Source organism: Condylostylus longicornis, unplaced genomic scaffold (assembly GCF_029603195.1).
Source record: "Condylostylus longicornis isolate FDR11 unplaced genomic scaffold, ASM2960319v2 ptg000048l, whole genome shotgun sequence".
In the NCBI taxonomy this organism is placed as follows: domain Eukaryota; kingdom Metazoa; phylum Arthropoda; class Insecta; order Diptera; family Dolichopodidae; genus Condylostylus; species Condylostylus longicornis.
In genome coordinates, this window is record NW_026578017.1 from 18,948,336 (window position 1) to 18,966,038 (window position 17,703).

Genomic DNA, 17,703 nt, shown 5'->3' on the forward strand with positions numbered 1-17,703 from the left:
AATAAATATTAAAAAATTATAAACCGAATGATAATTGAATTGATTGAATAAATTGTTTTAGAATTTACATAAATGTTATTTAGTGTATAAGGTGTACATACATATGTATGTACAAATTTATAATGCTATAATAAATGTATATAACTTAAATGTATGAATGTGTGTGTATAATGAATGTTGTTTATTATGATGTTATGAAAATTTTTCTTGAAATTACTCTGAAATGAAAATTATCTTTTTAATTTTAATTTTTGTTTAGAAAAATCTAATAATAAAATTAAATTTGGTAGTTTTCAAAATTATCACAAATTTTAGCATTATTCAATAGCGAATTTGACGCTTAATTTTTAACCGTTATGGTTGATGGCCGTAGTAAAAATTTGCAGATTCTAAACCACATTTTATGCAGAAAAGTATTTTTATAAATTTTAACATTTTTCACTTTTCTTAATCTGTTAGAAAATTACATAAAAATGTTTAGTATTGGAATCTTTTTCCTTAAACACGTTGTAAATGCAAATTTGCTTTTTTGCTGGCAAGATGTTGGTAACAGAATTTCGTATATGAAAAATTAAGCTAATAATTCTTTTGTGCGTCACAATTTTGACATTTCAAAAATAATATTACAAGTGTATTTAAAATTATCTTTAATTAATTGAAATTATAAATTAATTGAAAATATCAAATATAATGTTAGGGTTTAAAATATTCTGAATTTAAATAAAGAAAGTTTATGTCAGTAAATAATGAATAGTAAATAACGACAAGTATATAATATTGGTCAGTAAGAAAGAATGAGAAATGCAGTTAAATGGATACCTTGAAATAAAACTTCTATAAGTAGGTAGGTAAACCTAAACTTATTTCTTACGATTCTTGCGAACTAATTTCAAGTACATATAACCTCGATCAGTGTAATTATAAAACACGCACTTAACTTGAAATTTATAGCCATCGTATCGCGGAAATATCATTATGATGGCTATAAAATCGTATTAAAAAAATATAAAAAAAAAATAATCGGCTTATTTGCAAAGCTTTTTCTCACGCGAAAAAAATAATTTTTTTATTTTTTCATATAAATTTTGATTATGTCGCCTAAATTTCTCTATAAATTTTTTTTTTTAATTTTATTATAATTTATTAAACATATTTTATAATATTCACAATAGAAACAAAAGTAAAACAAAAAAATTATTTTTTTTTAGCATATTCCAATAAAAATTGTCATGTTAAATGAAAAATTAATTTTAATGTTTTTATTCATCTTATTTATTTCATATTTTTGTTTTTTTAATAGAGGTTGCTTTTTCAGTAATATAAATACATAGTCAAATTTCAATTGTCTGACTTTCTATATGTTGATAATAAAGGAAATTTTTCTTTGCACTCTTCTGTAATGAAGCAGTGTAAAGCAATTATTTTTATAAGCATCTGTGGGTATGTTTGCCGAAAATTATGAACCTAAATTCATGAGATTTAATCTTTGTCAATTCGAAATACGATTTATTTACAAATACGATATACACATTTTCCGAATTTTTAAACAATACTGAATTTACCTTTAATATATGTAGCTCTTCTATCTAAACAACATTCCTAAAATTAGTATACGCATTCCAGTATTTATACTATTTGCGTATGCGCAAATTAGTATACGCATTGTAATAGAAACTTAAACGTCTATTGTAAATAATATCATATATAAATTTTACGATATAAATATTAATGGAATCATTTCTTTCTAAATTTATTAATATGTATACATATATATACATATGAGATTTTGCTTTAAATTTGTTTAAGTATATTTAAATAAATGGTATAAATAAAATAATTTGACATCAGAACTTGTGATTTCATTAAGATTGACATTAACCTTATGCATTTGATATGTTGCCATTTTTTTTTTTTATCTTGGACACTTTGTTACATTAAGTGATTTTATCTAATTTAAATTTACGTGAATAGACATTAGTCAATTATAGAGTAACAGGTTATAAATTAAATTATTTAAAATATTCGTATACATGTACGTCATGTTCAATAGAATGAAAAACAATTTTTAAGGTTATATGAACATTAAGTGCTCCTATAAGTGTGAAAAAAATTGAATTAATTCCGCTTCTGTTAATAAAATTTTTCACATAATAAAATCACAAAATGTTGCAAAATAAAATATTATATATTTGTATATTCTAAGTTTGACAGATGACAAATGGATTGTCAAAAAAAAAAATTTTTTTTTTTTTGCTATTAGACAACTTTTTGAATAAATGTTTTAATTTAAAATCTGTTTAAAATAAAATTAAGTAAATATTTTTGTAGTAAATTTAATATTTAACTATAATATGAAAATTTTGTATGTATGTTATTGTACATTATATTTGCATACATAAAATATATTCTAGCATGCACTTACAATAATTGTTATCATTAAATTCTTGATGCAAATATATGTTTTAAGTATGTATAACATTGTATGTATATTTATTTAAATCAATTAATATTTTTAATGCCAATGTCACAACAAACTATTAATTTTCTCTTCCACTTATGAAATAAATTCAAACAAACCAATTATAAAAACTCAATAATACAAGTATATAAAGAAATTAGAATGACAATTTAATGGTATGTAAAGTAAAATTATTCATTCTATGTATAATTCTATATTATTTAATGTATGTACATATTTTGATGCACAATTACTTCTATATATAGTTAAGACATTTGCTTACATACAAGCAAATTACATATTGGATGATAATATTATGTATGAGTATAAATAGTTCAGCTATGTTATATACATAATATTTGAGTAAGATTGTAATATTGGAGGAGAAAATAAAATAAATTATATTCTATTTGTTGATTTTTATCGATGCTTATTAGACGTATCATTATGTATAACATTATTTTTGTAATATTATTTTTGTACGTTTGCTTTATTTAATTAATTTTGAGATCTTCTATGTACATATTGTAAGCAGGCAATATTTGCAATCATAGTTATTATATTATATGTCATTGCAAAATTACAGAATACTTTGATTTTTTTTTTTTTTTTTAAGTAAATATAAATTTGATGAATTCGATGATTAGGATTGCCATGTAGAGTTACAGTTTTAAAAAAGAAAATGTTTATTAATCGAATAAACATTTTTAGTCAATGTTTTAATCGAATAAGATTATTATATAGCCAATTAAAAATTTAGAATGTTATTCTTATATAAAGAACAGTTCTAACCTCATTATAAGTTGTACTCAATTAAAATATTTCATTGATAGCTTGTGATTTTGTCAACTGAATAATTTTAATTGAAGAAAATGTGAATGTAAAATTAACTGAAAAATATAAGTACATATACTTTCTCAATTGTACTTCAAATTAAAATGGTTCTAGTCTTTACTATAATAAAAATTTTATTACAAAAATTTTACTATTTAAAAATTTACTATAATAAAATTTGTAATAAAATTTTTTATGTAGGCAACTTAGCTTTTTTAATTTTTCAGATATTTTAATTAATTGATCTGCAATTCGACGTTGAACAATATAACTCAGATCATTGTTTTTGATTATTATAAACAGACTGATAAATCAATACAATTCTCAATTAAATAATTCTAAATTTTATTAATTTTAAAATGTTTTTATATTGTATACCTATATGTAAGAACGTTTAACAAAATATTGTCAGATACACAAAGGCACAACAAAAATTTTTATTGTCTTATTTGTTAAATAACAATTTGCAACAACTTTAATTGAATTTATAAAAATAATTCATTTATTATTATGTAACAATTTAATTTCACTCATATATACAAAAATGTATGTATATAAATTATAGAAAGTTAAATTCTACATCACAATTTTACATAATAAATACATTACATATTTATTTTATAGGACAAAGTACAAAGTTTAATTTCTCAAAGAATTTTGTTTGAATATTTTAGGAATCTGGTAACAATTTTAATTTCATCTAAAGTAAATAGAAAGCTTTTATAATAATATTTTGTGGCGCCACTAGATATCATCATGACAACCATTAATTAAAATTTATATATAAATATTTGCAATAGATGGTTTTTTTCTATTTGTACTTACACATATACAATTACTGTTATTATTATTAAATGAATTTTGCTGTTAAAGAAAAATTATTAGAAAAAGTTTTCTTAAAAAAAAAAAACAGAAATGTCCTTATGTAATAAAAGTTCACCGATATTAATTAAAATTTTTATTTTTTATTGTAGTTATGCTTTTGTTTTGTTGATGTAAGTTAAAATAATAATTTAATTATTAATTTGATAATTATTATAATTTTTTCTTTTGTTTCAATTAATTTTATACCCTTTTAATGCTTATATAAAAATAAAAATAATATTAAATAATTTGATAGTCATTTTTCGATTCATAAGAAATTTATAAGTGCAGTGTACTGAGTTTGCTTTTAAGTATAAAATTAAAATTAGAAGTTTTAACAACTTGCTATTAAATGCAGTATCATTACATTCAAACTTGAATATAATGTGCATATATAATAATGAAGTCTTAACAAGGGATTGTGGTAAATGAAATAATAAAAATGACGAACAAAAATTCATTTGATTACAATTATAGGGTGTTTATTATACTTAATAAAAATATTATTATTTGGCAAATGAAATTTTACATGTTGTTTCTTTAAAATATTTAAAAATGCTTAAGTAATCATCTTATTGAAAATAATAAACTTGTAAACTAAATTATTGTTTTTTTCATATTTCTTGCATACTTCTTGGCGTACATAAAGAATTTTAATCTTATTAATATTGTTCTTCTTTTTAAAATTATTTATCATTAAAAATATTGCTTTTGATTAAATATATTACAATTTATATACAATTACAATATATTTATTATTCCAAAATAAAATATTTGTGAACGTATGTAAAATGTAAACTATAAATGAAATACTATACTGTCCTTATAATAATAATGTCTATATAAAAATCAATTAAAAGTATTAAACTGTATAGATATATGATAATAGTCTCTATATCAAAGCGTTCGATTTGTGCAATATTTTTTTTTTCTAAAATTCTGAATCAAAAATCTCTGGAACGGTTAAAACAATTTTTGTGACTATATTAGGTAAAAAATGTATTTCTACTAAATAATGCAATGCAATGCAAAATAAAATTTGAGACCTTTTCAATTTGATTTAACTTTCAACACAATTTAAATTTTATGGTTCAAATAAATTCATAAAATTTTTTTTAGTTTATAAACACAGAAACGTGATATTTATTAATAGGATTATTATGATCGGTGCAGAATCATATTTCAAAACTATAAATTGTAGTTGTATGTATATATCTGCATATAGAAATATGTATATGAATTTTTATTTTCAAAGTTAACTTCTATAAAAAAAAAATATTTTTTTTTTTCTCTCTCATTTATAATTTGACTGTAAATCATAAATTTCAACGTGTTTAAATAGATTGTTAATTCAATAAATTTATTTAATGTCAAATTTAATTTCTAAATATTTTTATTTTGAATACTCATATATTTTATATATGTACATATATAAAACATGTACATATGAATATTACATGTAATTATAAAAAAGGTATGCGAGATTCGATGGTATGCGACTTCCGAAACAGAGTGATATTGAATAGATCAAGATGAATAGATTTTAGGTTTCGAGTTCGTGTACGTATTATTCTTGAAATTTTTGTCTCTTATTTGGTCTCAATGAATCAAAATTTTTGTGGCTCATTTCAATGGGAGTATTGCAATTTGTTAGACGCCTCTTTATGCTCTTTTTAACATTTAAGACAAAATCTAAAATTTTAGAAAGACCGATTTTGAGGTCGCCCAATAACTCAAGAAGTTGAATAACGCCAATCGAATAAAAACAAATATCTCTCTCCATTCTCATTCCATTTTATTGCCTTGTTGGGAAAATCTTGGACACGCTGTATACAATATGAATATATAAATATTTTTGTATATCTAGATATTTATTAATTTTCATGCAAAATAATTTTGATTTTTTCCCATTTACTAAAATTTTTCTTAAATGTTAATGAGGTTTTTTTCAAAAAAATAGAAAAATAAAAAAAGTTTCTAATTTAAAATAGCCGCTATTAATCAAAAATATCACCTTTATAAATATTACTTATAAGTATATACCGGGCAACATCTATATAAACAAGTATTTTTTCTCCATTTTCAAAACGTTTTTTTTTCTAATTTTTTTAATGTTGTTTTACTATATATGAAAATTTATTTAGCCTAACTGCAATAAGATTTTTCAACAACTAACTAACTGATATTTTAACTATATAAAAATTTAATTTTTGGAAATTAGTATATGGTTTTTTTGCATAAAATATCGTTGTATATTTAGTTACTTAATTATTATAATGTTACAAAGTTTTGTTGTTATTTTTATTTTCTTTTGCTTAATCTGTATAGTCTAAATAGTGTATATGGTAATCAGCATTGATTATAAAAAAAAATTTATAAAAATAAATTACGAATAAAATAAAAAAAAATTAAATTGGTAAATTTGGTTTTGAATCCAGACTGAGAAAAGAATGTCTGTAAGGTGATAGTAACGAGCAAAATATAACTTTTATAGGTTTCATTTATGTACGCTTTAATATACAAAAAAATTCATTGAAAAATTGAATGCGATACTATTTTCAGTCATAAAGTATATATACATATATGCAAATGTATAATAATACATATGTACATTTTTTGTTTCTAAATAAAATATAGCGATTTGGTTTTGTCTAAATTAACCACAACTATACAAAAAAAAAACTGAAAGAATAATACAGAAGAAAAATTGAATAAAATTGAAACATATAGGCATAATATTTATAACAACAACAATAAATAGTCCGCATACATACAAACAAATATACATATATATATTATATAAAAAAATTGTGAAAATTAACATACATACATACTAAGAAATGTTTAAACCATAAGAAAAACAAAAAAAACGAGTTAATTTATATTGGTATATAAAAAAATAAAAGAAATATATTTTAAAATATACCTACAAATACCTGAAAATATTGGAAAAAAAAAATATTTATAAATATTTATAACAATTTACGTGGTCAGATGTTGCAAACGTTCTAGTTTTTTCTTTTTAATTATTTAAAACACAGTGATGCTCAAAATATCTAGTGGTTGTGCGTTGTTTTTGATTAAATTGCATTATATAATTTTTTCTTAATTGTTTTTGCTAAAGACGGCAACACCAAATTCATTTTCATATTGTTTTCATAACACATTACACATATACAACATTAATTATGACGTTCCAATATAGGACTTTAGGTGTATAACACTCAAATCTACTAATTTATGCAAAAGAGTTATAGAATACAAAGGAATTTTATAAAACAAAATCATTTTAAGATATATAAAATTCGAAAATTGAGCTCAAATAGGCTATTATATATACTTAAGCTCAATACAGATTGCAGTGCTATCCGAAATCTTCCTTCTCATAATCTATATAATCGAAACATTTTCGAAACTTCAGGGCTGCGAAGAAGCGTATTCGAAAACTAAATCAGAAATCTAGAATACAGAAAATTTGGTGTTAATATAAACTACAAATTTTAATTACTGCAATTTTTTTTTACAATAATATAATAAAAATATATTATACATATTTTATGACATAATACAAAATTGTATAAAATTTTCTACTGAAACTATACTACACAAATAAATACTTCTATTCTAACACAGAAATTGAAGAGAAAATTGTCAAATTATACCTATGCTAATTTAATTTAAACAGAAACACTGTCTTTACTACCTCTCAATTTTCAGTATATGTTATACATTTTTTACAGTTTACTGCTGTTGTTATAATAATTTATTTGTATAACATTATTTCTTAGAGAAACAATGAAAAGAATTTTGTATTTTCAATTAAAACCAAAAGTTTAGATTATCGATTAAAAGTGGTTCGCAGAATGAGTAAAAATATTTTTGAAGTACTGAAATATCTTCGATATATAATATGCATAAACAACTATCTATGTATGAACTTATATAATTTTCATTAAATGAAAAAGAATCAAATTATAGTTATATGATTATGTATAACAATATTAGTCGGTATATATTAACTCTCAGAAAAAAAAACATAAAAAAAATGAAAAATTAAAACAATTTTTGCTTTCTTAAAATTTTCAAATGGCCTTTATCGACCTTGCCGTTTAATAATTTCTGTCATTTAAATCTACATACATACTTGTAGAAAGAACAGATAAAATTGAAAATTACAGTTGATTTTTGTTTTTTATTTTTCATTTTTCTTGTATTTTTTTATTATTTTTCTTCTAATATTATAAATATGGTTTGAATAGAATAAAAATAAGAGACAAAAAAAAAATCACCTGCATGCATTGAAAATTTATCGTATATAAGTATAAAACGCGATCCCAATTTATAGGTCAGTAACTTTTCAATTTGACAATAGAAAATTAATATGAAATTAAAAATAATTTTTATGACAATCGTTTTGTGTAAACCCTCATTATACATTTTTTTAATAATTTTATTAATATTTGGGATTTAATTTCGTATGCAAATTTAATTATGCTTTTTACATTAATTTCCAATACAAATTTATGCATATTTATGTATGTTTATTATGTATATATAATTAATATAAAAATATTTTATCAAATTCCAATTTCATATGTGGGTATAATTTCCAGTATGTCATTCTTATAATTATTTTGACAACTTAAACATAATTTAATCACATTTATTTCAATAATAAAATAGTGAACATACGAAAAAATTTTTAATAAATTTACATAACCACATAATAAATATTCAAACAAACATTATACATATGTACGTGATTTGCATACTTGCTGATGTAAATGCTAATAGCATATGTAAGGGAGTAGTTTGCATAACTATAGGAGTAAAACGAATTCGTTTTGTATGTTTAGTACGTTTAAAACACATTTAGCAATTAACGCAGTTTAAAGTATGATTGTTCAAACAAATTCGTTCTGCTTTCTTTGTCGAAGGAATTCTAAACGCTAATTCGAATAATTAACGAATTCGAATTTTGTTCTCTTTATGTACGAATATCTATAACTAGTTTATTTACATACACATATGTATGTATATAAAATAATGTTTTGATTTAATCAGTATTTCTAATATTTTTCTGATACTTTTTGATATCCTTAACATGGTGTATAACGATTTCATAATCTAATGCTAATAAAAAATATGAAAAGAGAAGAAAACAAGAAAACAAAAAAAATATTTTAGAATTTGAATTTATTCCCCTCATAATTTAAATTTTCGTTTTTTTTTTTGTTGCTTTTTTTTTTGCAAATCAGCGATAACAAGAAAGTTGAAACCGAAACTAAAAAACAAAACATGAAAATCTACTAGACATGCTGTATACAGCCGAAATTTAATAGATTCAATTAAATTTTATTAATATAATCTTTTTTTTATAGCAAAAATTAACATTTTTTTTTTCACAAAAAAAAAATATTTTTTGTTGTTCTTTTTTGTTTATTTAAGTATTTTGTATACAAATATATACACAAACATATACAAAATTTATAAATAATTAATAATTTATTATTATTTTCCTTGTATATTTTTAGAATGGTTTCGTTAAATGTGATAAGGAAAGCTGTCCGTCAATTGATGATTGCTATTTGTTACAATTGAAAAACTCAACAACATGCTGTGATAAATGTAAAGGTAATATAAATTTATGCACATACGTACATACATATAAATATTTTGAATAAAATTAACATGAAATTATTGAAAACATTTCGAAAAATTTTAATTAAGAGTAAGAGAAAAACGTAAATTTGTAAAATATCTTTGGGATTTGGGAGTTTTAAATTTTATTTGAATTATTTCTCACATTATAATTATTGTGAAGTATGTCAGAATATTTTGAAATGCAATAATCAAAACTTGAAAATTACTTGTCATTGTACATTCATATACCTAGAGAGAATAATTATTATGTGTGGCTTATTAGGAGGCTTATAATTTCATTTGAGAAAGATTTGACAGAGATCTATTGCTCTCTATTTGATTATTATAAACAAAATGATTATTTCTCTGCGAGATCAGACTATACTGTACGTTATTATTAAAACTTGTTTCTTTTAAAAATATAATAATTAAGTTACGACATATTTATTATCAATATTTTTAATTATAATAGAGTTACCATTGTAATAGCAAAAAAGTCATAATTTTCATTACGCATAACTAACAAAAATTGAAAATTATATGAAACTATATTTTAAAATAAACTAATTATATAAATTAGTTGCTAAAATGTGTAAGGAATTTTACAAAATATTAGAAAATATTGAAAATTTTTGTTTAGATTCTGATCATAATTTTTAATGAAATATTTTGAAAAGTTTTAATTTAATTAAAATACTCTTATACGACTTCTTGGTATAAGTGGGTCGAAATTGAAACTTTAGAATCTAGAATTTTTGAGATTCTAGGATCTAGATTTTAATTTTTGATATTTAGAGATCTAGAATAATAATAAAGAATTTTCTATATAATAAACTTAAATTAACATCAGAGTAATATTATGAAATAAAATAAATAAATCAGAATTTTCAATTTTGTTAACTTAAAAATTTTTAATAATAATTAATAAAATATTATTTTTAAATTTTTTAATAGAATGCACATATAAAGGAGTTCAGTATATAAGTGGAACAGAATGGTCAGATCCTGATGATTCTTGTACTAATTATAAATGTGTTTCCGGTGTTATAACTAAAACATCCGTTCAATGTTATACACCATGTAACAATCCATTACCATCAAGACCTGATGAATGTTGCCCGTCATGTCACGGTAAGTTTATTTAATATTAAATATGTAGATTAATTTTCAATAATTTATTACAAAAAATGAAATATTATGTATGTTTAAATTTCATGTTTATTATGTCAATAAAGTCTGTTCTGTCAATAAATATTATGAAAATAGACAGTTGATATAATAAAGTTTTAACGTTCTGTAAAATTCACAAAAATAAAAAAAAAAAATTGTTTTTTTTTTTTTTATTTTTGTGAATAAACCTGAATTCAGTGTCACCATCTGGTGTGCATTAAATTTTAACATATTATTTATTTTGCATAGGTTTAATGTTTGATCAGCCATAATATATTTTTTATAATTATATACAATGTATTTAATGCCTAAATGAATTTTGTCCGAATAAAATAAAAAAGAAATTGAATGCAAACTGTTTTTGTACGCTCAGTTTTAAATTTTATGCAACGCAAAAAATTTCAACTTTGTTGTGAATGCTAAAATTCAATTTTGATCAATATTTTGTTTTTTTTAATTTGATTTTAAAAACTAAATTAAATTTTAGTGCATATTAATTAAAATATAAAGTTGAATAAATTAAATGAAAATTTTTGTGTTTAAGAGCTTTTTCTTAATCTTAAATCTTTTGCCATCTATCTTGCTATTTTTTGAAATTATTAATAATTTATACAGGGTTATTCAGAAAGGTATACAACAAAAATTAAAAAAAGGGAAAAATTTTATTTTTCCTAAAGTTCCTAAATATGGGTATTCCGAAAGTACATAAAATACAAAATAAAGCAACATGGTGTTTTTAAGCCCTTTACTAGGTCTTTCAAGAACTATTTGTGTGAAACCAATTTCTTTTTCGAAACGAAAGTTTTTTGGAAAAAAAACTTGACAAAGCAGAAATTTCATGAAAAATCGTTAAAATTTCTGTAATTTGGAAACCTTTGAAATTAAGTACCTTGTCAAAAGGTTTATCCATTCTCTACCCTCTAACCAATGGTAAATGTTGTTATATACCTTTCTGAATCACCCTTTATATGCCACTTAAATAAATTGACAACAAAATTTAAAAAAATTCCTCAGGATGAAAGAGTCTTTTTTCGGTATAGGAATTCTGAGACTTAAAAAGGACTTATTTTCAAAATTAGTTGTTAATTTATAATTATTTAAAAATTGTATGCTGCATAACAAATTTTGCAGGTATAATAATCATGCATCATATACTATTAAAGCTTTTATCAAAATTCCTGACTTCGAACAGAATTACGAAAATTTTTCAATATTAATGATGTAGAATGGTATTCTGTAACTTGTTCTTCAAGCCATGTATAAGAACAATTTCCAAGAATACCTCCAACGCATTTAAATTTATATACTTTTTTTTATACGGCATTTGGAATCGGGAAGAAATAAGTAAACAGGAAGCTAACGTATATAGGCGCTTGTATTTTTAGCTGTGGTTAATGTTGGTACATTCAAAATAATAAGTCAAACTCAAAAAATTTAGCACAAATTCCTGTTGCAGCAAAAATGCGTCATTTTGTATGATTGCAGATTACAGCGATTTATTACATAACACAATTTATTATTTGTCAGCTTAATCAATATTTTTTTTTCTCTCAAAACAATTTTTATAACAATTTTGTAAATGTTTTAAATTTTTCTTAATTTTTTTCGTGTAAAACTGGTTAATTAACAAAATTTATTGAACAAAAATACTTTATTTAGCTCTCTTTATGTACCTACATACGAGTAATATAAAAGAACAATAATTTTCAATAATGATTATTTTAAAACAATAATAAAATTTATAAGTATGTATAATAAAACAAGAATATTAAATTGTTAAGGAATTTAATTTGGAATGAATTTATAAAAATCACGACAATATTTGAAAAAAAAAAAAAAAATTCATAATTTTTTTTTTCCTTTCGGTTTTGATTTGTTCTTCATTGAACCCGATTTACCTTTATTGCAGAGACCAATTTTAAGAGACAAAGTGGGTGGTCGTCTTGGTATTTTTATTGTTATTTTTTTCAATTTTTTTTTTTGTTTTTTGTTTTCTATACTTTGTTGAATCGTTTTTGGTTTTTAATATACGAGATTATTTCAATGTTAATGCCTGGGAAATTTAAAAGGTAAACTACATTTATACATGAAAAAAAATTATCTTTTTGTTTCAGAGATTTTTTGGTTCATTTCTGTACGTTTTTTTCATTTTACTCTAAATATTTTTTTTTTGATTCTACAAACAAAAACAAAATTCTTGCCTTAAGGTTTTTCTACTTTTCTTATTCGTCGATTACCACTCCGTTTTTTTTTCTTGTTTGTTCTTCCATTCGCTTTTGAATATTTTTATAGTTTTAAGTCTCCTCTTGACCATAAGTTTAAAGAAGTTAAATCAATTTTATTTTCCAAAATCGCTGTGTATAATTCCATAATAAAGTAATAACAGCAGCAGCTGAAATAAAATCCTATATACAAAACTATAAAGAGAATAAGAGTAATATTTCTTATTTTCTTTTTGTTTTGGTTTTTCTTAGTTTTAATTTTGATTTTTTTATTATTTTTTGTATCAAAAAATATAATAAATTTTTATTATTCTCTTTCTCTCTCTCTTCATGTTAATGCATAATGATAGTAGTAAAGGATGATGTCCATGATGAAGATGATGTTTACTGAATGGGTGATGATCGGTTATATCTGATATAAATATCAAATTGCTTCTCCATCTCAAAGTCGGCGCATTGAATACCGCGCATGTTCGAACATTCATGCTCATTTATACAATATCAATATATGAGTAAAATGAATATGTACAAAGGGGCGAATGTAATAAAAATCGGCGCGTAGTAAGTTAACTTGATTGTTTTATCATAAAAATTGATGATTCGTAATTTTGTTCGAGTTAGAGAAAGGGAAGATGAAGGGGGTAAGAGGGAAATGAATTATCAAAAATTAAAAAATTAAAGAAAAAGAAACAAATACATACATTTACTTCTTTTGTTTTTAAAGAAGAGTATTTTGATGAATATTTTTCATCTGTATAGAGAAATACTGCTGTGCTTTGATTATGATAATAAATTTAAGTCATGGAGTATACATATGAAAATACAAGTGAATATGTCTATTTAAATAAATTTCGATAGATTGAATCCATGATTGTATTAACTGCGGGCCTTTAATTAAAATATTCTTTAAAGCACGCTTGCGTTTTCGATATTCGCCGTTTCTTTCAGCGTTTTTACAGTTTATGTTCCCTAGAAATGTTAATCAAATGTCAAATGTATAACTAGTTTTAAATAGCACTCTATTCAATTCGATCAAGTAAAATTAGTATAAATTTCGATCAAGTAGAATTCGTAATGATTTTGATTAATGACGCCCATGTACCATGCCCAATTTTCGTTCAAATTCACCTACATAGTTAACTCTATGATGCTATGAAACTAGGACATAGTATCATGCGCTAGCCCTATGCTTCTCCTAGGATAGAAGAAAGAGAAAAAAAAATTCGTTTAAATAAAAATTCGGAATAATTGATGCCCTAATTTGCATCCAGTTGGACTTATTTTACATTCAAAATTTGTTTGAAACATTCGGACTTAAAATTTATTATAGTATAGTGCCATTCAAGTTGGCAAACTCTGATCATTTACTTAATTTTTTCATTTTTATTTCATTCTTTTTTGTTTTTTGTTTTATAAAATTTTTGTTGTCAGACTTTTTGGATTATACAAGAGTATTAAGCAATAAAGTCAGTATATAAAAGAATGAATTGATGACGAGAGGATCATCAATTGATTAAATCAGTTTCGGTGTCCTCTAATTGGTATCATCAACATTATTGGATTTTTCTTTAAAAATCATTAGTCATGATGATAAACTTTTTGTTAGATTAAGAAATTCAATCATCCCAATTATCTTTTCGGTTTTTTAGGTTTTTTTTTTTTTTAAAGTACGTTGAAAAGCGTTTTATGATATTTTCATGCTCAGAATTTACGATTGTAAAGATGGCATTTTTGTTTTTTTGTTTTTTTTTGTTTCTGATGTTTTTATCGATTGTTTATTTTACGTAAATTATAATCCTTTGACCATAAAACTTTTTTTAATCTGAGATATTTTGTTATTTTCCCTTTGAGGTCAAATCGGTTTTATGTTTATTTTATTTGTTTTTCTTTTTTATTATGTATTTTATAATGGAGGCAGATGGATGAAAAAAAGATTTGGGTATAATTTGTTTTTTTAAATGTTGATGGCTTTATTTATTTTATTTTTTGCTTTGTTATTATTTTAATGAGGAAGAGTTCGAAGAAATAAAGGAGAAAATATTAGTTAGGAAGCTATTACGATGATGTGCATTAACATGACATAATGATTGACTTAAAAAAAAATTTTTTTTTTAATATTCTCAAATTTAACTAATTGCAGGAAGTGAAATAATGATGACGAATGATTGATGATATTTTAGTTTTGAAAATATTTAGGAGGTTTGTTCAAATGTTTTTTTTTATTGTCCTTGAAACTCTTTTCTTACTTATGAGGATTTTCTTCATGTCTGTCCATACCATATTTATGATGTAACTTTTTCTTATTAAGTCGAAATAAAGCAATGTTTTACAAAGGGATCTTCATGAAGTAATAAAATTGATTGGTCATGAAATTCAACATGAATAATGAAAAATACCCAACAGCGCATATTTTGAATAGAAAATGGGCAATAATAATTTTTGATTACAAAAAAACTGTCTTTTATTCAAACTTCAAATTTTATAAATAATAAAATGATGATCCAGAGATGTGGAAACCATAGAGACTGCGAAATTTTAAAGGTTAATAGAAAGCTTTAGTTTAACTTTATCATGTAAAAGAATTCTGAAATTTCTTTTGTACCACACAATTTTAAAATGAGGGCAATTCAATTTAGAACCTCATTTATTAAAAATATTTCTCTTCCTAAATTTACTAATTACAAAAAGTCATGCAGAGTAAAGTTAACATTATAACTATCATCAAAATTTGAGGAAAAATAAATTTGGATCAAATTAATTTGGATAAAAAATAGCACATTTCCCCTGAACAAGTAAAAATAAATTTTTTTTTAGAAACAATCTTGTACAATTGCATACTTTTCGGATGAGAACAAAAATTGAATTGTTTTGTTGTACAATAAGTAAGGTCGCAACTTTATTGCGTTTGCCGAAAATGTTTGTGATTTCGATAGAACTGTAAAGATTTAATATTATTAGAGCTCTAAGGTACCATAGAGGTTTCATTCTTCATTTAGAGGTTTCTCAGTAAGATTCATTTGTAAACAAAATTTCAATTCTCAATTTTAATGGTTGTAGAAGCTTTTTAAATATTTACACGACGGACGGGCGGTACAAAATGAAACCGAAAATTTTTTTGTAACTTTGCTGGAAATGTGCTAAAAAAACAACAATAAAACATTATTAACTCAAAAGTAAAATCCTTTCATTGTCATATTCAACAGGTTTAATAAAATTCATAGTTAATTAAATTTCATAATTGATGGTATTTTTTTTTCTCTGTGTGATTTTATATTTTTTCCTTTTTCCATATTATTTATTATATATGAATGTTTAATTAATTATTATAAATGTCATTAAAAAGAATTTCTGCTTGACCCAACATTTTTCTTAATTATGAAAATATTATATAATCATTTATACATATATATACTAATTATGTACATATTAATGTTTATTTTATTATTAATTAAAGGTTGTTCATTAAGTGGGAATATAGTACCGGAAGGTCAAGAAGTAACATCAATTGAAGATCCTTGTTTAAAATGTACATGCATAAATAAGAGGCTAACATGTATAAAAAAAGCTTGTCCAGTTTTACAATGTCCACCATCAAAACAGGAGCATAAACCAAATGAATGTTGCCCTAAATGTACAGAACGAAAGCAATATATGTCATTGCCCAGTAAAATGAGTAAGTTTAATATTACATAATTCCATTTTTTTAGGCTAATAATGGAATTTTATATAAGATTACAAACTATAAACAACAATATATGTATGTATGTATTCAATATAAAGCACGTTATTTAAATAAACTTTAAAATATTATAAATTTCACGATAAAGTTAAAACAATCAAAAAAAAAATTTAATATTTTTGACAACTAAAATCAATTTAAAAACGTTACGCTGAAAAAAAAGAAATATTTTCGTTATGAATATGCTTAATATCGTAGAAATAATCGAAATATATTATAAACACAAATCTATGCATATACATACATACATATATATGTAAATTTACCAATGAACCCAATTCTTAATGACGTGTCTGACTTAATTTTTTTTTTTAATCAAAATACCAAGCACATATTTAAAAAGATCTGAGAAAGCTTTAGAAGAATAAGAAACAAAAAAAAATAAAAAAAAAACTAAAAATAAATATGAATTCGCATTTTTAATATCGAAAAAGTATTTTAATCGATTGCGCATGGCGATCAAAAAACCAGAAAATCGCAATAATTCATATCTTGAACAGCTTGAATCCAATTATTCAATCATCAGCAGCGTGAATGTCCATGTTGTTGTTGTTGTTTGCTTTTCATGTAAATTGTTCTGAAAATCAATATGACCAATTAAGAAATTAGAAATTCTGATTTGATTTGAACGATAGTAATGACGACGTCGACGACAGGAACGACCATCAAATATAATCATGTTGACGACTATACCAGTGAAATTTTAATTCCATCTTATATACCTACATACATACATCTAAACGTAATGTTTATGTACATAATGTCTGAATGCA

The 17,703-nt window shown here is 22.7% G+C and overlaps 1 protein-coding gene across 1 annotated transcript in view; it reads left to right on the top strand.

Annotated features, from left to right (window-relative positions):
* Window positions 1-17,703, top strand: part of LOC129610902 (BMP-binding endothelial regulator protein) — a 130,796-nt gene that overhangs the window by 111,062 nt on the left and 2,031 nt on the right. The window contains exons 5-7 of the mRNA XM_055523695.1: window positions 9,691-9,790; window positions 10,754-10,930; window positions 16,646-16,864. Coding sequence (XP_055379670.1) covers window positions 9,691-9,790; window positions 10,754-10,930; window positions 16,646-16,864 — 496 coding nt within the window. The remainder of the gene's footprint in view (window positions 1-9,690; window positions 9,791-10,753; window positions 10,931-16,645; window positions 16,865-17,703) is intronic.